Consider the following 23702-nt stretch of genomic DNA (forward strand, 5'->3'; position numbering starts at 1 on the left):
CCTCCCAAGTAGCACCACAGGAGCCCTCTGGACGTCCTCCCTCTTGTCCCCACGACTGAGGCTCAGGAACCAGGGTTTGCACTGCTGTAGCAAGGCGGAATCCAGCTCCTTCTTACTTGGGGAATTGCATTGGCTTACCTCTTCAAGTTGATTTCAACTCCCTGCAATTGATTTTACTGAACTCTCGAACTTTGCAAGACTTTGATCCAAGAAGTGCATCAGATCCATAGACTGCGTTCCAAATGACTTTGGCTGACTCCCTAAAGGCACTCTTCTAAATCCATTGACTTTAATATTGTTTGTCCCTCAAAGGTGGAAGCTTGTGTATTGGTACTGCTGGGAAAGGCTTAACTAGACTTGGAGGATTTAGTTGTCCTCACATTTATTGAACTGTTTATCCTTTTTTGCTTCCCTTAACCTTTCCTTTCTGCAACTCCGAATCTGCAACGTATAACAGTGGAACATATAAATGCAACTACTATCCTTGTGATTGAAGTCACCTCCGGCTGTAGAAGTGTATGAAGCATATCCAAAGATTATTCACTGGCTTGGTTGGTTCTGAAAAGTGATTTTAAAGTGTATTTGAATTGTTACAACAAATTGCCTTTTTAAAGAATGCTTATTTAAAACTGACGTTAAATAACTTTAACTGAAACCTTGAGTGTACATGTTACTTGGCTACTTGTATGTACGAATTTCAATTGTACAGCTCACATTTGCCCCTCTTGAGATGGCTACTCAATCACACTACCAACATGTGTAGTACATACCTATACCAAAAGGTGGGTTACCTAATACCAAGCCAATAAGTGTTGTGTAGTCTCAGTGTGACTGCACCAATTCTTACCCAACATACATTTATATTAAAATATAGAATTGTTTCCACAAGGAACAATAAACCAACACACATGGGTATACTTTTCAATACTTTCAGAGGGTCACTTTAGTTGGTAGTTGCTGATCACATATAATTGTTCCAGGAGTTTGACAATTCTATGTGTAATACCACGCACCCATGAAGTAAAACAGTTATTGTATTTAGTCAGCATACACCCAAATAGAATAGTGGTCTCTTGGGAGGAAAACAGTTGGTTTGTGTTATCCCAGCAGAGCTTCAGGTTCTAGAGGCAGTTTCTCTGCGCAACAAGTCTTTTAAAGTCGCACCCGAAACCCTAGCTAAAAGCATTTCGTAGCAGCTTTGAACTCTTGCAAAGCAGTAGAAATCAAAAGTTCCTGTGGATACTTTCTAGCCTCTTGGAAGGAAGAAACAAGAAGGCTTAACCAACATTGGAGACCCTATTAAAGGATTCGCTAAAGGGGCAAAAGAAGCAGCACGAGTCAGAGGTAAGCGGGGGTTTCCATGGACACTTCTACGTGCACTCCAGTACTCTGGAGCGACTTTATTGAATCTGGGAAGCAGTACCCTTTTCCCCACAGTGTATCCTAGGTTTCAAGAAAACGTTTGTGGTGGATGCTCCTCAAGTTTTGCAGCTCTGGAACCGACCTCTGGATTCCTTGGTCTGATGGATCAAGGTAGGACAATGGATGGGATTTCTCAGCCGCAGTCTCGCGGGAGAATCTCTGGAACGGACTTCTCTGGTCACTCTGCTGTTTTGGTGCCTTTTTCTGCAGCACCAACAAAGGACGCGATTGGCCCAGTCAATTTTCTTCGCTTCCTGCTGTGCTGCACTCTGATGAGGGATCTGGGTGAGTTGGATCTAATATTTCTGGAGTGTCCTTGAGAGGTTAGCAAAGCTTTGGACGAATTCTGCCTTTCCACGACGATGCACTCGAAATTGGCAGCAGGTCTCCTGGTATTGGGGTTCTGTAGCTCTGGAAACTCGCAGGGCCATGGGAGATGGCTCAAATCCAAATTAGTCTTGGGACTGGTTATTCCCATTAGCTAAAGGGATGGAGTTGTCCTCTTCGGAGCTCCTCTGTCACACAGAAAACAGGGTCACAGCAGTGGTCGCTTCATGGTGTTGTGAAGTGTCTGCAGGCACCTCTGGTTGTATTCTTCGGTTACTTCAGCTAGTGTTGAACTTGCTTTTCACTCCAGGAGCCTCACCTTTATACAGTTCCAGCACTCGCTCCTCTGCATTCTTCCTCAGCATTTTACAGAAAGGGGCATTTGGCTGTCCAGTCAGGACAGCCAGATCCCCAGTGGGAGCTGGTTCTATTCAGGCACTCTTGGCAGACAAAGGACAGGGGGTTGAAAAACATCTCCCCCACTTACTGCCTGACCAGTCACTCTGGAGCCGAAGCAGGGACACTCAAATGTTCCCACCAAAGGCAAAACGCACATCGGCCTCCCCTCTCCCGGAATGGTAAAAGAAGGGCTAAAAAGAATAACCACGCTAGTAATGTCAAAAAAGGGGGGAGCCCTCGTTGGTACTTGGGTGCCCCTATTGTTCACTACCAAGGCTATAGACATGGCCTGCAGTAGAAAAATCAAACCGTATTTGGTAGAAGATGTCCACTGCCACCAGTCATAACTAGGTGATTAGTCACAGACAAAGTCATAGGAGTAGCGAGAAGGGGGATATTGGGTATCCCTTTGGCACGCCACATAAGGTGGTGTGTGCCAATCTGAGTTTTAAGAACTGTAGTTACTCTTGGATAAAGAGACATGATCTTAAATAAGGGTCCCCAGCAGCACTGCCCACAAGGAGCTGTGTGCTGCAATAGTAAAATACAGATGCTTAAGTTCCAAAAGACAGAGCCCATAAGAATGAATGAGTGGAAAAAGGCTCCACTCATTCAGTATTAATGAATAAGGTCCAGAAGTTCAGCAAAAAGTGCTTGGGGTGTGGGGGGGGTGGGTTTCACTAGGAGAGGGGATGAAGCATAAAGATGATAAATCTCCCTAACAACTAAATAGTAAGATTAGGAGATGTCTACATATTAGCCTCTGATTTTCATTGGACCGCTGAGTTCTCTCCTTCTTGGTCATTCCAGTCTGCAGATAGGCCCTGTGACTTCTATGATTAAAGTGGAGAGGTATGTTTATTAATTTATACCGCACTCCTGATACTTAAGGGCACAAACAAACAGACAGAACAGAACATATCTTGTAAGTAGGTGGATTAAAGGATTGAGAAAGCAGGCAATAACCTTGAGGGGTCTAGCAGGATATTAAGGTCTTGAGATTCTTCTTGATTATTTCTGTAGATTCTGAGATTCTAATGTCTGGAGGCAAGGCATTCCAAGCCAACGGGGCGGCGATGTTGAAAGCTCCGTTACGGCTTTAGTGTATTTTCAGCAAGAGGTTTTTATGTTCGTACTGTCTGATCTAATGGATCTGGTGTTTTGCTTTTTTACAATGGCTTTCACTAAATAAAGTTGCATCTGGCCTTTCAGACATTTATGGGTGATGAGAAGCATCCTAAAGTGGACTCTGACGTGTACAGGAAGCCAGTGCAGGCTCCGTCTCGCCTCTGACACATGGTCCTTGCGACAGTCCTTTCACGACCCTCGCTGCTCCATTCTGGATAACCTGCCAACAAGCAGACCTCAGCAGTAATCCAACTTGGAGCCAGTAATCGCTTCTGAATTTTTCTACAATCCGGGGACGAAGGGGACAGAGCAACTTGATGAAATAGGATGAGGAAGATACTAGACTATTCACCTGAGCTTTCATATTCAGGTTGTTATCCAGAAAGATGCCTAGAGTCTTCACTTTCGCCTTGGCCTCATTATTGCAATTGTCTATATTGAAGTGATTATACATTGAACCTAACTTTGCAGGCCTTGTATCTGAACCGACAATCAAGAGCTCTGTCTTGGCACTATTCAGTGCCAGACCGTTCGCAACCATCCAGCATTGAATAGCTTGATACACTTTAACACTTGATTCATCCTCACTGTGTACCTGAAATGGGAATGACTCATTGTGTGTCATCAGCATAGTTGGCAAATTTAATTCCTTCCAACATATTGAACGGTATAAAGATGTTATAAAAACATGGACACACAAGCTCCCTGAGGATCCCCGAACAGCAAAGGCGTTGATTTTGCCTCGGCGTACTCACTGGCCACTCCAGTCTGTCTACTGCTCAAGAGCGAAGTGACCCATTGTGTAGCCTGGGCAGAGAAATGGGCAGTATCCCTTAACCTGGTGGACAAGATGGAATGGTCCACCAGGGCAAAGGCTGCCGAAAGGTCTAAAATCATGACTGGCTGTTTGGCCTCTGTCCAAAACTCTGTGCAGCTGAGAGTTAAGGGCTAAGAGAGCAGTCTGTCCTGTGACATTGGCGAAATCCTGACTGATATTTATGGATAATTTGAGTATTATTCAAAAAGTGCAAGATCTGATTATATGCGACCCTGTCTCAAGATTGTGTTGATAATGGGTCTGTAGTTGGTAAACGTCATTGGACAAGATTAAATGCTTTCAATAAAGGAGTGATGTAGGCCTTTTTAAAATCATCAGGAGCACAGTTCTGTACAAAAGAAGCATTAACGAATTTAGTGAGGGCTGGAAAGAATATAGAACATTCCTTAATCATAATAGCTGAACAGGGATCTCCCTTACAGCTAGTGTTTTTTAGCTATGCAATTATTTTAGATAATTCAGCTTCTGACACTGGCGAAAAATTTATTGAGACAACTTCTTTGGATGCTACATGGTGATTAGCTTCGTGGTCTTTGTTGCTCCGTAGCAATTTATTTTCTTCAGTACCGGCTTTTATCTTTTTCAGTTTGTTAAACATGGCTGCTTGAATGTTTGTACACCAAGTCTCATTTTTTTATGATTGGATCTTGATTAGGGCCCTTAGGACGTTTTTTGTTCTTTTAATATTTTAAAAAGCACTTTGCTGTTTGTGGCATTTACTATTCTTCGGTTCAATGAATCCTTGTTGGCTGAAATGATTGGCAATTTATATGCAGTCGCAGATTTTTTTTTTATAAGCATCCAAGCTGGATGGTTCTCTGTACTGGCGCATGCGTACATTTTATTTTTAGCTTTGGGTTTAAGTGAATTGTTGAACCAGGTGTTACTCTTATGTTTCGACTGAAGTTTTACATTTAAGGGAATTAGACTGTGACATCTCTTAGGGATTTCATAAGGGTGTCAGTAATCTCCTCTAAGCTTCCTTTATTGGAGATCTGGGTTCAGGGACGTGGCTCAGGGTCTAAGGTTCTCCCGAGTCCGTTTCTTAACGTCTGACTGGCACGGCAACCCTGGTCTTGGGCAGTCTTTGAGAAGAGTAATTAATGGAAGTCTGAAAATTAATACAAAAGTGGTCTGACCAGGGGCATGGTATAACTTCGGTATCTGATAGGTTAAGATTGTGGGTGGAGTCCAAATTGTCCTTTTTATGAGTGGACTCTCTGAAGTGAGGGAAGCCCATTGAGTCCAGAACAGTCTCCAAATACCCAGCAGCAGTATAAGGTACCCCATTGAACTGCGTTGTAAGATGCATTGTACATTGATAAAGTTACCGAAAGTGATAACCATGTTCCAAGACTAAGGGAAACCATGACAAATAAGCAAAAGCCAGTATAATGAAGCTGAAGGTTTTACTGCACTGTTAAAGAGCAGTTCAGATTCAAAAATAAAAGCAAAAAGAGAAATCCTTCCCAACATTTTCTTTATCCAGTTTAGGACTGTCTGTGCTTTCTTCTATGCCAGTTCCGTGGTGATCAATGGTTTTGTTGCTTCCAGTTTCACTTGAAGGTCCACGCTGATAGTTCTCCAGTTTCTTTTTCAGATTGGAGGCGTATTAGGGAGATTGTTAGGTGTTCTTGATGGTGCTTTGACCACAAAGTGTATGAGGTGGTTGCTCCATAGTAAATGCACTGTGGGTGCTGTTATGATACATTTTTGCTGGCAAATATTGTATCTAGGGTGTGGTCTGTTGTGTTCGCTCCTTTCACCAGTTGTTGTAGTTGCATTGTCGCCAGTTGCTTGTTTTGGACGAGTCTGTTCTCTTTGAACCGGATATTGAAGTAGCCAAGAATTATCTGGTGGTTGAGCTTAATGGCTATGTTGATAATAGCTTCTACGAAAGTGTCTACTAAAGGTACGTTTGTGGCCTATATAAGAGTTCAAATGTTAGATTTGTTTAGGTGTATGAGTGAGTGATTCACAGTTGGAGATGTTTAGTGGTTGGGTGGTTCTTATTTTTAGATGGTCCTTGTATGCCACAGTGAGTCTTCCTCTTTTTCCTTCTGTGTTGGCTTGCTTGAGTTTGAAGTTGTTGTGCAGGCAGCTGTGCACTATGACTTTGTAGTTTTGTGTTCGCTATGTTTCTTTGAGGAATAGGATGTCTAGCCCACCATCGCGTAGTAGGTCACAGCTCGTCGTGGGATGGCTCAAAATGCAGACAGTCTCAAGACCGATGGATCCCAACAGTCTCTGGTTGGAGTTGTCGTCTTCGGGGCTCCTGTTGCTTCAAAGAAGGGGTGAGTACAGGCAGTGGGTACACAACGGGCATCTCCAGTCACTGGAAGTAGCTACAGCAGTCGTCTTCAGATTTTTTGTTCCATTGGTTGACTTGTCTTCACCTCCAAGATCCAGGCCAGATATCTAGGAACCCACAAACAACTTCTGCAAATCTCCCTGCAGTTTACAGAAGGGGATGGGTGGCTGTCGAATCAGGACAGCCAACCCCCATCCCACTACCCCTTGTGGGACTGGATTTCTCTCAGGAACACCAAAAGACGAAGGTGAGCAGCGTTTCAGACTCCTCCCTCACTTCCTGCCTTCACAGACACGCTGGAGGCTCGGCAGGCTACACAAAATGGGTTCCCGCCAAAGACAAAACCAGGACCTCCCCCACCCAGGACGGCAGAAGGACCAAGAAAGGACAAGCACACTACAATTTGTGAAAAAAAAAAAGAAGCCACAGTTCTACAGAATGGTGACACTTGTGTTCATTACAGCGGCTAGTTTGACAGCCTGCGAGTAAAAATCACACACAAGTGTAGCTTGTCAATGTAAGAGACATGTTAGAGCCGTTAGAAAGGGGATACCATGTATCGCACCAGCACTCCACATAAGGTGTGGTTTGCTGGTCTCACTATAAAATGTAAAGGGTTTGAAAATCCCTCTCTACCCTTGAACATGTGTTCTGAAAGGTAAGTCAAGAGGAAATAAAAAGGGAAGCCCAAGGAGCAACCCAGCAATATTGCACAGAAAGTGCTGTGTGCTGCAATAATAAAATGGAGATGGATGATGCCCAAAAAGTTTTATGAGGATCAATTAAAAAAATAAACTATGGAGAGCAGGGCACGCGAAATCTACTAGCCCACTAGCATTGGCGAGTAGTTTTTATGAAGGGCGTGTACCATTTGCATGATACTCGACCTTGCTGGTGAGTATGGGGATTGAAGATTTATTTTTCATTTATTGCAAACACACTTTGCATCAAGTGGCAAATACAGGTTTTACTGTGCATGCATTGCAGCAAATATGAAGTGTGCTCATGGCGACATGCACCATTTTACAAAAAACACTGGTAAATACTTTGTCCTCAGCCACCTTGGGGCAAGGGCATTTCTCTTAGGTAGAGTATGTAAACTAAGCATCTCGCCCTGCAGGTCTAGGGGAATTTTTTAAGCATTTGCAAGGCCAGGAGAGTCGGAAATATGACGCCCATAAAAAGAGCAATAGAAAGGGTGAGTGGGGGGGAAAAAAGGTTTCACTCACTCGGGTACATGGACGCATCGACAAGTCCAGCAAAAAGTGCTGGGGGGCCGGGGAGGTCCTCACAGTGGAGGGAGATATAAACATATAAATGGAAATGTAACCTAACATGTTTATGGGCAAACTGGGAACACAAGCTGCCTGGAGAGGAGCTTCCCTTAGCTGAAGCCTTTTGCTGGCTGTCTGGGCAGGGCTACCCTGATAGAGCTACTGAAGTGCGTAGTTCAGTCACGTGGAGGGGCAGAGAGCGACCAATGGGCTAGCAGCGAGGGCAGGAGCAGTGGAAAATAGTCAGAGAGACAATTCAATACACAAATGCAGCTATAAAAATGAATGAAGAGGCTTGGGCTCAGAGCGCAAATGACCATGTGTCCCCATAGCTCTGCTCCAAATGTGGTTGCCTGCCTAGCTTTAACTATCAGCCTGAAGAGAAACCTGCACTGCTCCATTCCCACATTCATGTGTACATTTTGCCAGCTCCCTGTTATACCTCTTCAAGGTGACCCATGCCCAACTGCTTGTCCCAGGTACAATTTGCTGTGACCCTTCGGCCCAAGTAATCATACTTTTCGACTTGGTCAATGGCTCCACTACTCCATTCTAATGCCAGAGGTTCCTTATCCTTTCGCTTTCTAGCCCTGAAAAGTAGTGCTTTCATTTCCAGGGTATTGGCAGTTAATCCATTTGCATCACAGTAGTCTGAGAAGCCCTTTAGTTTTTTAAGGCTGTAAAGTCCAACTAAGGGCTTAGTAAAACCCTTCAACTGAGGCAGTACAAGACTCCACTCTTAGTATAAGGCTGTACCACCTGGGTTCAGGTTGTACCACAGACCGAGCAGCCAGGCTTATCTTAGGAGGGAGCGAGGACTGTAGAATCAGTACAAATGAAATTGTAATACAAATGGTCCAAATAAAAACAATGTATTGTAAAAAATAAATGGTTTATTTAAATAAAAGTAGGCCCAGGTAAATATCTTAGGGGGGGGGGGTTGACCATCACAGATCATATAAACACATTATGGAAGAACACACTATGCTTGAAGGTACACCGACCAAAGCATATAACCTTATTTGGAAAACCTTACCGGAGTTCTAGGGAAGTAAAAAACAATAGTTACTTTTAGATTACTTTCAGTAATGCCAGGGTAGTAGACCTTATCAGTTGTACTGTGACGCTCAGATAGAAATCGCATAGTAATATCAACTGGACAATATACTTTTCTGATCTAGTGAAACGCAGATTCTAGGAACAGTATAAACCTATAACTCTGATTCAGGATAAGTTATTCCAGGGGAATTGGACATTAGGGTGTAATATTCAATTACAGTTGCTTTTCAGTTCAGACTAAGTGAAGCAATAACTAACTTAGTTTAATATAACAGTTGTACTCAAGGTAAGTAAAACCTATACACTTTTTACAGGAGCTATAAGCAACTTAAAGGCAGATATAAACTTAAGACTGTTTTTTTTTTTTTCTTTTCTCTACAACAGACCAGGGAAATCAATACCCAGTGTTACACTTCGACTGACTCAGTTATTCTAGGTGGGTAAAACTTAATGCAGACTTATTCTGGACAGGTTAACAGCAAGTCAGGGGAAGCAAGACCCAGTTGGGGGACTCTGCTACATTTACCCTAACAGGGCTAATGAAGTGAACCCAACAGCATTACTATTGGGAAGTGGCACAACCAAATCACAGGTGAGTAATAAAGCATTGCATCTGCTTTGTTTGAATGGCGATCCAGTTAATAAGGAAAGAAAGATGTTGCATATACTAATCAAAATGGCAAAACATTTCTAAGGTAATAAAACAACCTTATATATACTTTTCAGAATAGCGGAACATTTCTAAGGTAAGTAATTACTTCTGTAACTGTTCACTCTGAGCTAGTCACCAACCAACTTCTTTTGCAAGTAAGTAAGTTTTTTCAACACTTATCTTTTCTACGCAAAAGGCCCAATCTGAGAAGTCTTTCCCTTATTCTTGGAGCACGAGTGTTCCCAGTGGCAGAAGGGGGGGGGGGGTCACTAGGGTCTAGTGTCCAACAGGTAGGTCGGTATAGTTTCTTAAGTAGCAAAAGTCAGAGTTGCTAAGGAAAACTGTTAGAGCAATAAGTACTTAGTTGAGGGTTCAGGGGCTTTGCAGAAAACGACCTAGGATTTCAGCAGGGGCTTGGGTGCACTGGACGAGAAGACACCCAATCACAAAACACCCCAAAACTACACTGGCAATCACAAGAGACTTAAGGTAAGTAAATACCCAAGCCAGTACAGCACCTCGGCACAGAAGATTTTGCCGCAGGAGGACTTCGGGATCTGCAGCCAAAAACCTGGTCGTTGAATTCCTTCATTAAGAAGACAAGACACTGGAAGGACCTTTGCAGCAAGGATCACAGGGAAGGCTCTAGCCAAGGTTTTCCTTGTGGCTAGATGCGGCTCTGTGGATTTGGTGCCTTTTTCAGGAGCACAGAGGACAGAATATCGCTGGTCTGATTCTCGTCATTTGCAAGGTGCAGCACTCTGGTGAGGGGACTTTATGGCCTGGAATCGTGCCTCTAGAGATCCAGCAGAATTCACACGAAGTTTCAGCGAGATTTGGAAGATAGCACACCGCACAATGGCTTGAGGTCCCAGGGTATTGGGGTATTGCAGCCCCACAAGGTGGCAGCATGGCATGGGATGGCTCAAAAGGCAGGTCTTAAGTCTAGTGGCGTGAACACAAGAAAGGACAAGTAACACTAAAATGTTGAAAAAACAAGACTGGGGGCCTTTTGATAAAATGAGCACCCATGGTTCCTTTACTGGGGCTGTGCAAATTGCCTGCAGTAAGCGTGCACCGACTTGAACACTGCAACCAGCCATTAAAGTTAAGTTTATCCTTGTAACATAAATCTTACTTTTAAGAAAGGGGATCTCCCCAGCACTCTAGATAATGTGGGGGTGCTGGTCTCTACTAATAAAATGTGAAAGGCATCCAAAGATCCTTCCTACCTTAGAAACTGTAGCTCTCATAAGGTTAGCCAGAGAAGGCTTAAAAGGGAGCCCCTAGTTCAACCCAGCAACAATAGGCACTTATTGCCAAAAAGTTGTTAGAGGATAACTTTTCAAAGACACTATGGAGAGTCTTAAATGACACCCATAAAGAGTAAAAGACTGTGTGGAAAGGTTCCCACTCACTGTACGTTGGTTTTCGTGAGTTTAAAGTGTTGTATGTTGCCTATGTCTATGAATCTTCCCCCGCGCCCAGCTCTGATATACTGAGTTTGCTGACAGTTTATGATCATACATGTAGTTTTAGGAGTGAGGGGGTCTGCCTAATGGCCTTAAATCTTATTTATATTCCTTTTCTACTGCATCTCTCCTAAAATACTTGCTTGAAGTTCGTGTGATTTCTTTTTTAATGTAACCCTACAATACAGAGTGTATTTTTCAGTTTATCTGTATAGTTTCCTTTTTTGGGTATTCTAGTGTGACTATGTGTACCTAATCCACCAGCCTTCTCCCCTCCCTTGAGTGAAGCCTGACTGCTCGGCTGTAGCTACCCATAGAGTTTGGTCTGCCTTTTGGTTGGAATGTTTTCTTGCACTTAGGTTAGAGATGTTTTTACACCTCTCTTGAGGTCTTTGGACAAATCTTCCCATGTGAACCTAGCCCATTTATAGACCTTTGTGGAGTCTTGCTCGACTACTAAATCCAGGAAATCATTTGTGTGTGCAGCCTTGTAGAAAAGTGAGTGGCCACTGGTTAGCAAGTTAATGCAAGGAGCCGAGCAGGGGGAACAGCCTACACGTTATCTTTAGGGAACCCTGACCTGGGAGTCTCCCAGAGTTCATATAGAGTTGTATCGCCAGTGAGGCTGTGCATAACTGGGGGATTGAGGTCTGTGGCTGTCTCAATGAGGCAAAGCAAAAATAGAGGACTCTGGGTTAGTTTATGACTACTCAGTCGTTCGTGGACGTCTCTGGGTGAAGTTGCTCAATGTAGTACTCTAGACAGGTTTGTGGTAGCAGAGCAGCTTTTATTATGCTGGGCGCACCAGGATAGAAGCAAATGTGAAACCATGGAAAGATGGTCTCTGTAGACATGGTTTAGGGTTTTAAACTTAAGTGCAAGGAGTGTTCACAAGGCCCAGGTTCGTCTACGGTAGAACTGTCATCCTGGGTTAAAGTTTAGTAAATATTTCTAGGAATAAGGGTCACCAGTGGTTCCCAGTCTCAGAGAATGTCAGATGACTATACTTTTCTTCAGTCAGTCTCTGGTAGATTTTCAGGTTGTCATATCCTCCAAGTAAAGTTGCTAGTCCTGAGCCCGTCGCATGCTTTGTTCTCCTTGGTCTTTTTTACCCAGGCTTAACATTTTGGGACAACTGCTGGTCTCTGGTACCGAAAAGAATCACTGGGTTAGCAGTCAGTGGCTCTGGACTGTTAGTAAAGTATTATTTAGTGTTATTGGTGGACTTGCCAGTTCTATGTATAGGCGCGTTACAAATGCCATATCATATATACTGTGGGGCAGAATATCAGCTTTAATTCACATGTGGTGGCCCCTGTTCTGTTTGCTGTGTTTGTGATTTTCTTTTACTCCCAGCCAGAATTAATCTCGAGCCTGACTGGAGTGTGGCTCTGTTTTTTGTGCTCTGCTTTAAAATGTCCTTTTGACTTCTAAGGTCGTAGTACCCCCAAAGCTACCCCATTGAGTCTCCCACAGAGAGTACCCTCTCTAGTATTCCTGTGGTTTGGCTAGCGGTGGCCTTTTCACCTGTTTAAAAGTTTCACTGGGTGGACTCAATTTTACCTGGTTGGGTCTTTTAAAAAAAAAAGTTTTATAATCCCATGACTAGCCCTTCTTTGTCTTTGTATGTGAGGAGGTTGCCCCCGCCTCCTCCCCCCCCCCGACCACTAGATGTCTCTTGGGACTGGGGCTGTTGTCCGCCTAAAACCAGTTCCTACTGTCCTATGCAGATGCTGCTCTGGGACAGTGTGGATTGTTTGTTGTGGCAACTTTCCAGAATACATGGGTGTTGTCGCTTACCTTCGCCCTTCTGTTTTTAATTTTGCTTGGTGTGCAATTGGCTGCAGTTTTCACACACTGGTTCCTGAGGGGGATAAAAACAGACCACTTTCCTTGTCTACTTCTGCATCACTGAATCCACACTATGGAAGGCCTGCTTGAGTAAGGACAGAAGCGCTGCACCAGCACCTTTTTGAAGGTCCAAACAGTGTGATGGTAAAGCATTGCCTCGCCAACGGTACAACGTCCTTTCATCGTAGGATTTTTTTTTTTTTTGCAGGGTTTTTATCGCAAATTCTTTGCCGAAAAAAATGACTTTTTGGGGGGGTCTGGGTTAGAAAAATATATAAATTGGGTGTGGGTGTTCGGGAATATATAAAAAAAATTGAGGATGGGGATATGGTGGTGGCAGGGGAACACCCCAAAAATAAAGGACTTTTTTTCATAACAAAACATCCCGTGATGAAATAACATGGAATCCTCACCGCCATCTTCTGAAGCTGGATCCTGTGACAAAGGACAACCTGGGAACCCTGCAGCATCCGCCTCCCCCACCCTCTCGCATCAGTCTCACACTGCTCCTCCTCTGGTTCACATCCAGTGAACAGGATCCTGGTTCCAGTGATCAAGCAGCAGAGAGACCTTGATCCCCAGCCAACATCACCTCACATAGCCCCTTGGGATGGGTAGAGAGAATTTTGCCACTTCCGTGCAGTCTCTGGTCTTCACATCTCTTGCAAAGGACTTTCGTATAGACCATACTCCCACCCAGGTTCCAGTGAATCTTTCTTATTTTGAGAGTACAAAGATCACCCCACCACCTTTATAGTCGCAAAATGCGTTGGTTCCCTTAAAGCCTTATGCAAGGGATCCAATCAGGGCTGCTGTGACAAATGGCCTTTGTCCCGTGATGCTATGCCCAGAGTACTGTTTACAGGAAGTGCAGAGGAGTCAGGAGGATTGCGAAGCCCAGGCAAGCTCTAACATAGTGGAACTCTAATGTGGATTGTACCTCTCTCCCAAGCTAAATTAACTCCTTGTCTGCCTACTTCAGAGTCACTGATAATGGACACCCTGCTGAGGACTACACATTATATTCTGGCAGGCTGCTCGTCAAGCCCAGGTCCCAAATAAAACCCACAGGGAGACATCCTTTTCTCTAGAGTGAGGCAACACAACCTCTCAGGGGCATCAATGGGAAGGCTTCCTGCTACATCCAAATAGTTTATTATGGGTGAAACTTAGCCCAGATCTGAATCCACAAACCCATGCGTTGTTGGGAGTCTCTGGTCTCCATGTTAACAATTTAAAATTACATCAAAGGCTGTGTGAATGTGTAATCTTGGGAGACCTTATGAAACTCAAATGGGCTCATTTTTAGAGATGAGTCTGCCACCTGTCCCAGTTATGACTTTGGGAAAGTGTTACATTTAATTAAATCATTTATGAATTCTGATCAGCACAGCATCCCTTCAGAGGCAGAATTGCAAGTATCCTTTTTATTGAATACAAATCCCTAAAATCTCGCGCTATAGCACCCTCACAGATGCTGTTCAGTCACAAGCTATCTCAACTGCTTCACTCCTGAGACTAGGACCATCCCTTATTTTTGGCCGCACTGGTCCTGCCTGACCCCTCCTCTCTCCTACCTAATGCTGGAATTTCTTGGATCTCTTGTCCTCTTCCTGACAGTAACTTCTCTGCCTCCTCGCCTCTTTCCAGAGGGTCTCCCTACTTTCTTGATTTTTGCCTTTTCTAACACCTTGCTTTCCTTGCTTCTGCGTTTCACCTTCCTTCTGATGATTCCCATCTCTTTGCCTTCCATCTCCTAACTTCTTTCCTCATGGTTGCGTCCCCCTGTTGCTTGTTCCACACAATTCTCTGGTCTGCCTTCCTCACTCCATCCTACTACACACTACTGCTGTGTCCCTGGCTTTTGGACCCTTTTTATATTCTGCGCTGTTGGTCATTGACTTCACTAAGGGTTCTAGTTGCTGCCTTTGTGATTGTAGCTCTTGGATCTGGCTTAACCGATGGCTTGTCATTCTCATTAAAGGTGACAGGCTTGGTCGTCGGAGTGCATAAATACCCAAACCACCATGTTTCTAAAGGCTTCTAAGCATTTCTCCTTGCTCGATGCAGCCAATTGCCTGTGCAGAGCTGTGGCTTCTGTATCCTTCAGTTCGGGTTAAGCATTGTGTGCCGTGAACATGTCCTTATTTATTTGTATTTTCCTCAAAGGTTGTGAGCTGCGATCATGGTTTCAGTGATTGTTCCAGATCAGTGATTGTTCCAGAACTTGAGGACCAAATTGCATGTCCTCTGTGGGAGTATCCTTTGTTAATGGCAGAGAGTTCAGGAATGGGGCAAGAGGCCTTTGGGGATCCACCATGGGTCGAAGTGCTGGAGGTGCTCGCACCTGTCCCTCAGGGTTGCTTCCTCATTTCACGACCTCCGTAAAGTAACTCAGTCACAGACCACACAGTGCTGACCCTAGTGAGGCCTTCCAATAGGTCTCCCCAAGGAGGACGACAACTAAGTAGGTGAACTATTGTTAGGAAAGATTTCTCTTTTCGTCCACTTCCCCCTCCATATTCTATGGACCCACAAACCTTTAGCTTTTGTTTTTAAACCTGGCCTCACTTTTACAAGGACCTCCCTGGCCTGTGGCTTATTAAGTTATGGGCAAACTGACGAGTACTATCAGTACTGGGAAATTGTCTCCCTTTTTGTCTTTGTACCTTTTTGGTCACTTTAACTGCACACGGCATCTTACAGTGCTGTGCAAATACTTTTGCATCATCCTCTGCTTTTACACTTGACAGTTCTGGTTACTTTTATATGTGCCTAAAGACAAGCTGTGGCAGTAGATACATTTTTACCAAGTTTGCATTATTTTTAGTATGCATATTCGCATGTAGCATGTCTGGCTACTGAACGTGGCTATTGCCCTAAAATGGCCATGCAACGAGATTTTTCTTTTGTCCTTTGGCCACATTGTTTGGCCTACTTCCTGCCTTGTGGGGTCAGGAAATCCCTTATATGGTTGTGCATTTGCCCACGAAAGCTGCTGCTTTTGCAGGCTATTGCTGGGTTGATGTATGTGGACGCAGGAAATGGGTGGGACTGTCTGGTCCCACTCCACATCTGTGGTGCCAGAAAATCTGGGTGTTTGGCATGAAACCCACAGTTGTCCCTTATTGGACCACTGCTGGCTGTTTGAATGTTGCAGATGCTTACCATTGGTATCCTTGGACTTGCTTCCAGCCAGGATTTAAAGCAAAATGAAGACTCTGCAGCCATTTCTTCAGGTCAGCGTTGAAGCAAAGTATGCTGTGTAGAAGAGCAGCCGACTGAAGATCTGTTGACTCCCCCGAAGAGGCCTGACATCCCTTCCTGCCTCTGGCCCAGTAAAGCCCTGGTGGACTACCTGATCGGCAAAGGCCCTCTGCGGTGCTTCAACCCTTGAACTGGTGGGACCAACCAGTCTCGACTCATTCTCGAGGATCCAGCTGTCCTGCGCCTTTCGAAGTGCCCCTGGGCCTCCCAGTGGAATGACCATCTCTCCAGTGGGCTGCTGTTGCTGTTCTATGCTTTCGCCCACAACTTTGGTGGTTGCCAACTCGTGCCACAAGTCTCCTTACTGCCAAGTTTCAGTTCTCGGCGTCAAGGGATCCTGCTCTGGAAGGTCTTCAACCACGACTGGAAAGATGCCAGCTGTTACCCGTGCGCAGTAGCCGTCGCTGGAATTTGCCTTTACCCGTCTGGTGTTCTTCTGCATCAGTGCATGCTGCCATTCTTCTTAGCTAAGGGTGGCACTCTGCTCTTGGGAACTACCGGAAGAATCCTTTCACCTGCAGCTCCTGGGCTTTTTTTACTGGATTCAACAGTGGGAAAACCTATCTCCAGCGCCTCCCTCACCCCGCAAAGACTTTAAGCTTATTGACTTTTGGGCACAAGGCCCCAAACATCTAAGGGATTGGACTTAAAAACTTAGGGTGGTATTCTTAAGTGGTTTCATTCTACTGCATCATTACTACCTTCTTTCTAGTCATCTGTTATTGTATATGCATTCCTACACACCAAAAGGTGACTTTGTTTGGTGTTGTGTTACCACCTGCTTGTTTAATTTTCCTAGTCTGTATTTGTTTACTTGCTTCTCTAAATAGAATTCTTGTATGCTTCACTGTGGACTCATTGTAGACCCCGCTCACTTTCTCCTAAGACTATCCCTTGACCACTCTTCATGCTTGCTTTGGCTAACCTCTCAGTCCCCTGTTCATTACAACTAGGGTGGCCTTCTAAAATCTGTCCCCCAGGCCAGATTCTAGAAATCCATTAAAGGAAATCCAAAATGGGTGAGGCTCCAACCAGAGGTATATAGCATTAGACTTTTGACTGAATAGGAGATTTTAAGGGCTATAGGGAACAAAGTTAGAGAAGAACAAACATGTAAACGCTAGTCCCATGCAGGGACTGGAGTAGTGAGAAACGGGATGCTGCTAACTCTAGAAAGAGATGTAGATGTGTTTTGTTCATGTTGGTAGACCGAGCCTGGCAGCTGTGGTAGTGGGCTGGGCCTGCTGAAGTTTCTGAACCCCCACAAAGTTGCAAGTGGGTGGTGCAAGATCAGAAAGAAAATAAATGTAGCATTAGAAACTGGGAGAAAAATGCATTATGATGTACTTGCCTCCTTTTGATTGTCGGAAGAGTGGCCCATATTGTAGCTTTGGAGCCAGAGTAGTCCATGCCTGCCCCCGGATTTCTAGTATGGATCACCATCTGGGATAAAGGGCAGATGATGGTGGCTATCATATTTTCCTATTGTCTTATGTGTTAGAGTAGCACTTGGTCAATTCATTTAGTGTTGTATAGGAGCCAAATATGACTCTGTCTAACCAAGTGGCGTTTGCCCTATAGAGACAGAAATACAGATACTGAGCGATGCTGTAGACTTTACTGCACACGACGCTGCTTCTGTTGGTGTGAGTCTTCGGGCAGGTTTTCATCTTGAGGTTTCCAAACGTCTTTCCATTCCATTTAAGAATTACGAGAAAAGCACCAAATTTGTTTAGTTAGCATGTCTTGTACTTTTTGAAGTCTTGAACACCCCATAGAGAATCTGGAAATTCCTAAACTGTGTTCAGACCAAACTGGAGTTATTTTGGATTTAACTGAGGCTCCTAAACTTAATTCATCCTTTGCATTTAACGAAAGTGTGTGTTCTGTTTTCACTTCAATGTCTTTCCCTCCACAGGTTATTTGTGAAAGAAGCAAAGATAAGTCCAGAGACCTGAAAGAACAAATTAGAGAGTACTTGCAAGGTTGGTGTTGACTCTGTTTTTGACACTTGTTGTTTCACTTTGTACCAAGTGATCATGGTCTCCAATTTTGTGTTAGTCTTGACATAATATTCAGATGAAAGTGGTAACTTGTTAGTGAGTTATGGTCTGTTTTATTTCCTTGTTTTTCACTGACCTTTCCATGGCCATGCAGCTGTATGAGTTTACCTGTCTCCCAGGCAATGTTGCCCCAAAGGTGCTTTGTAGTCTTGTGCTGGGTACCTTGCTGGTCTCCTACTATTCTTCACTGGCTGGCTGAAGGGGCTTTAATATTTTAGAAGGCTGTCTGCTGTTGGAGATTTTTGGGAGATTTTTCCATGACCCTCTTGTGAGGAATGATAATCCATAAGGGTAAGCCGGGTTTCCAACTACGAGGCCAAACACATTCTATAGGGTAGCAATGGTAGAGCACTCATATTCAGGCCATGAAAACTTCCCACCTTGGTCCTGTGGGAATTTACAGGTAGGCTGCACAGAAATGATCCAGAAGCGGCACCAAGATGGGACAGTCCAATCAGTAAGGAGGATTAGGAAGAGCCTAAAAAGGGGTTCCAGCAGCCTCCCGAAGATTTCATTGTATGCACAATCCCCTTCTACATGTACGTCCCCCCCAGCACTTTCTGCTGGACTTATGGATTTTTGGTCTGTTCCCGGAGTGAGGACCTTTTTTCCACACATTCCTTTACCCTATGTGAGGACTTTTTTTTTTTTCCTCCAAAGCCAGACTTCATAAACATATTTGAGGCAGTACAAAAACCCCACTCTTGCTAGAAGGCTGTACCACTTGAGAATGTGGGTAGCATTGACAAAGTAGCCAGGCTTATTTTAGGAGGGAGAGGGGCCTCTAGATTGGCACAAAGAATATGTAGCATACATATGGTCCAAAAAAACACACACTATGTATTGTAAAAATAATTTATTATAAATACAGGATAAGATGAACCTTGGGAAAGGGAAGTACTATCACCTATCATATTAACACAATTAAAAACTTAATACTTATGGTATACACACCAAGGTTTAACCTTGTTAAGAATAGCAATAGGCAGTTAAATTGCAGTCAAACCTGATGCAACCCATTCAGAATGGCATTAAGCTGTTCTTGGGAAGTAAAACCAAAGTAGTTAGAATATCGTAAATAATTCAAGGGCAGCAGACCCTATTGGTCATAAGTGTTATTCAGCTATAGAATCACTTGATTAAACCAACAATATTGCAAGTATGTGAGGAATTAGACCATCCGCAGGGTGGGTGTGTGCACGCCTGGGTTTTTTGAAATTTTAAAAAGAAATTGAATGAATGTAGATGAACCTCCGGAAAATGTGTGGTGCTAAACCACACTTTTTTCTATGCTTACCACATGACTTAAACATAGACCTGTGTACTCTGGGTGGACACAGCCAATAGGTGCAGTCCTCCCCGTCATATTTAGTTGGGATCTGATGGAGTATGCGATGCATCTCAGAAAGGAGGGAGGGCTAAAATCTTCCTCCTGTCGTGGCCAGCCTAATTAACTATCAAAGACTCTATGGATCCATCCTGTCCTTTTGTGTAAGCACTGCAGATGGTGGCTGCAATTAACATAATTAACATACTAATAGAGTATACTTCAAACCGGCCCACATGGGGCCTGGCTGCATAGGCTAAACAAGACAGGAAATACCCAACAACCTTTGATATGCACTGTCGGCCTGAAGTCGGCTTCAGCCTCTTAGTATCGAAGGCACTGACCTGTCATGTCTGGGACTTGGTTTACAGTAGGCAACCCCCGCAGAGGCACCACATTTAGAAGGTACAGGTATGTGGATTGATGGAGACGAGTTTGTTTTCGCAGCAGCTTCAAGGTATACGTGCTGCTATAATCAGGAATAGAGCTCCTTTAATTGGAGATTCTAAGTGATCTGACCGTGGCTGAATTAGCCACGGCTGGAACGTTCGCATGAGAAAGGTGCGAACGACCAAAAGTTTGCACCTTTCTCATGCGACCACACATGCGACCACACATGCAACCTCACACCCCCACCCACACAATACACCCATAGCACCCCCAACACACCCTCAGCACACCCCCACCCACACAATACACCCATAGCACCCCCAACACACCCTCAGCACACCCCCACTCACAACATAAACAAACCCCACTTACCTTCCTCTTCAGGCTGGGTTCCTGCAGGGCCAGTTCCCTTTCACTTCCGTGATCGGGAACTGGCGCCGCAGGTTTTTTTATAAAATGTTTTAAACGGAAGGCTGCTGCGGCGTGTCCCCCGCTCGCTATACAATAAAGTATAGTGAGCGGGGCGATGCAGTGGGACACCCCCGTAGCCCCATTTATTTATTTTTTTCCAATGCTACCACCAAAGTTTCAAACTTTTGGTGCTCAAACCTTTGGTGGTAGAATTTTTAGAACTTTTTGTCATTGCGACCATTTATAGTCGGTAAAAACGTCCTATACCTAATTGGAGAGATCATTTGATCCACAACAGACAGGAAGATGAGTGGGACTTAGTATTACATGGTTTCACCCCTTTACCTTTTCTGTTGCAAAGAACTCTGGTTATGAACTCATACATACAGGAGATTGTTGGTGGGGACCCAGAATTGGTTCATTATGGAAGGCTTGGCCTACACCAACCACTGGCTTTGAGGGCTGAGCCCCAGTTTTGGGTAGATCTGAAGACTTCGCAAGGAGTAACAAGAACTCATTTGAATACTAGCTGAAGGTAGTCTACCTTACAGCTCCTGCCAGTGAAGGAAGGCCAGGTTTTTCAAAGAGGGACGCAAGATGCCTCCCCTGAACATATATCACAGGTAGCAGAGGGAGTTGCTGAATTCAGAGAACACTCCAGCAGCTCCAGAACCCATCCAGCACACTGTGTGCCCTGCTAGACGCTGCAAGCAAGCTTCCTAGGTGGGATGTGCCAGAGTCTCTGAACCAAACCAAGGACAAGGCCGTTGCCTGCAACACTCTCCTCAGCTTTGGCCTGTGTGATGCTGGAAATGCATCTGAGGGACAGGGCCTCTGAATCCTTGTCCTATTACTGTTTTTATCGTGTGTTCTGTCATGTTTTCTGCCCAGGAGTCCATTTGGGACTCCTGGCAGTGCAGCTCTCTTTTGGTTTGGTGAACAGACCCATGGGATACCCTTATGGCACCCATGGGTAGGGGGTACAACCCTGTGCCCCTAGTGTGTTTTTGGGCACCTGTGGGTGGCCCACAGAGCAGGGTATGGGCTGGTGGCAGCTCCATGCTGGACTTGACAGGTGCTCTGGGTGTCCTCCATTTTGGGATACCCAGGCCCTGCCATTGGGATCAGTTGATTCCTGATAGAAAACAAGATGGCCCCTGTGGCCTCTTGCTTTCTATTGCCTGTTGTCTTGTTTTTCCCAAAGTCCTGGGAAGCCCTGACTCTGTCCCTTCCCCCTGACTGGCTGTTGGGTGGAAGTTCCATGTATGGTATTGTGGTGAAGGCCCAGCTAGACTGGCTGGAGCCTTCCCAGTGTCTGTATGTTGTGGGTACCTCCTGTGGGTGGGACCTGGGTGAATGGAGTGTGTGACCAATATACACTTCTTGTTGTGGTTGTCTGGTTTCTGGCATGTGAGACAAAGACTGAGACAGCCCTGCCCGAAACTGGCCTGTATGCAGTGTGTAGTGTTGAATGGCTGGGTACTTGTCCCAATCCACATTCCTTGTTGTGAGTGTCTGGAAGGGAGGAGTGTGGCCTGAATGCACTGTGTGCCTGATTGGCTGACTGACTGCATGAATGCCCTGCAGTATGATTGGCTGCTGAGTGTGTGCCAGCAGCGTGGATGAGAGTGAGGATAGTATATCTGGGGACCTCTCACCACTGGAAAAGTGTTCAGTTCAGAAGCGTTCAGAAGCTGAGTCTCCACTCAAGAGTAACTGGAACTGCTGATCCTCGACGTCCAGCTGGAAGAAGAAGACTTGCTGTGGCATTTGCTTTGACCGATCCGAAGGCTGTCGAATTCGTCGAGGGCTGACCCGAGAGAGGACCTGGTAAGGCGCCCTCTTCCCGTGCTCCGAGGGACCATCGAGCACCGCTCCATCTTCGCCGAAGCGCCCTGGAAGACAGATCCTCGAAAGGCTGTCGACCCGAGACGGGACCGCCGAGGAGATCGAAGTGAAGCACCCGGACATCGACGCCGTCGAAGTCCATTGCCGTCGACCAGGGTTCGCAGGTTTGTGGAACCGCTGGAGGCCCGTCGAAGTTGTGTTGCCCAGCCGTGGGAACCCCTTGACGCCGTGCCGCCGACGATCGGAGCCGTCCGCTCCATTGCCTAAGAACATTCAATCGAAGGACTCTCTCGACCGCATCATCGACCGCTTATCCTGCCGGAGAAAGTAGAGGACGACCAACGCGCCGAGGAGAAACCTGCCGGTGGGTTTCCCGCCACCCGACGACCTCAAAGACTCGGACGACTCGACGCCCTTGCTGGGCTCCCGTCTCTGCAATCCTTGCGGTCCAGAACTATTGTCATCGAGGTGCCCCGCACACCTCCGCCTTGCAGGACGCCGACGAGCACCGCTTGGACGAAGCTGCCGCCTCTTCGACATCGTTCCACCTCGTTTGTCGACGGACGTTCGACGCCCCGTGCCTCCCGCTTGAAAGGGAAGGCATTCAAGAAGGGCCGTCGATTCCCCGTCGCCGAACAGCGAGTCCCTCGACGCTTGTCGACGCCTTTTCGCGGAACTCGACTCCACCAGGTACATTGGGGGGGTAAAAGCATTATAGGGGAAAATAAGACTTGCGGAGCAATATATGGACTGGGTTTGAGCTATATCTTTCCTTACAGGTTGCCCAGGTGGGGGGGATCTCCACACAGAACTGTGCCAAGTGGTAGGGGTCAGTATTCTGCCTATTGCTGAACCATCTTATTTTCTCTCCTCTCTATTGCTGGTTTCACTCTACTGGTCTGTGTGACATTGTACAGTATTGTTCATGCACTTCAATAAGATCTAGGGTGGTACCACTTTAGGATTGTAAATATTTGTCATTATAGATTTTGCCGGAGTACAAAGTGAGTTATCATGATGAATGTACATAACCTTAACTATTGATTATATAAAGACTGTGTTCTAAACAATACAGAGTGTGGATATTCCTTTGTGGGGGCTTGGGGATACACTGTACTTAAGAACCAGCCTGCATCACCTCCTGAGAAGCTAGGCCTTGATTGCTCGACCATTGCTACCGAATAGAGAATCTTGGCTGGGGTCTCCTGTGCCTCTCCTCCACCATATAGGGAGCGGAAGTACAGACACCCCCCACCGGTCGTTGAGATCCGTTCTCTCACAGCCTGTCTACCTTAAATGTATGATGATGTTTATTTGTATAGCGCCTATACAAGTGTTTCAAAGCACTCAAGGAGGATGGGAACAAGAGGGGGTGGCGGGGGATAAACATGTCGTTCAGAGTCCTTGAAATTCTGAAACAATAGTCTGCACAGGCAGAATAAGTGCATATAATGCAAATAACAGTTGAGACAACAGCAAATAGGTCTGACGACGGTTCTGCATTTTTCCGAGTGCAAATAAGTAGTGAAGACTGAAGGGAAACAGACTATCTTCTGGTAGGTGCAATCGGATCACACAAGTGCACAGACTGTTACAAGGTTGGGGGAGGGGTCCAAGTGCACCCAGTTAGAGACTTAAGTGCAGTGGTGATGAGGTGAGTGCA

At 45.3% G+C, this 23702-nt stretch overlaps 1 protein-coding gene across 1 annotated transcript in view; it reads left to right on the forward strand.

The window, feature by feature from the left end:
- Window positions 1-23702, forward strand: part of ANKLE2 (ankyrin repeat and LEM domain containing 2) — a 496889-nt gene that overhangs the window by 167549 nt on the left and 305638 nt on the right. The window contains exon 7 of the mRNA XM_069620011.1: window positions 17919-17985. Within this exon, the coding sequence (XP_069476112.1) occupies window positions 17919-17985 (67 nt within the window). The remainder of the gene's footprint in view (window positions 1-17918; window positions 17986-23702) is intronic.

This window comes from Ambystoma mexicanum, chromosome 10 (genome assembly GCF_040938575.1).
Source record: "Ambystoma mexicanum isolate Mex_15411 chromosome 10, UKY_AmexF1_1, whole genome shotgun sequence".
NCBI lineage: Eukaryota > Metazoa > Chordata > Amphibia > Caudata > Ambystomatidae > Ambystoma > Ambystoma mexicanum.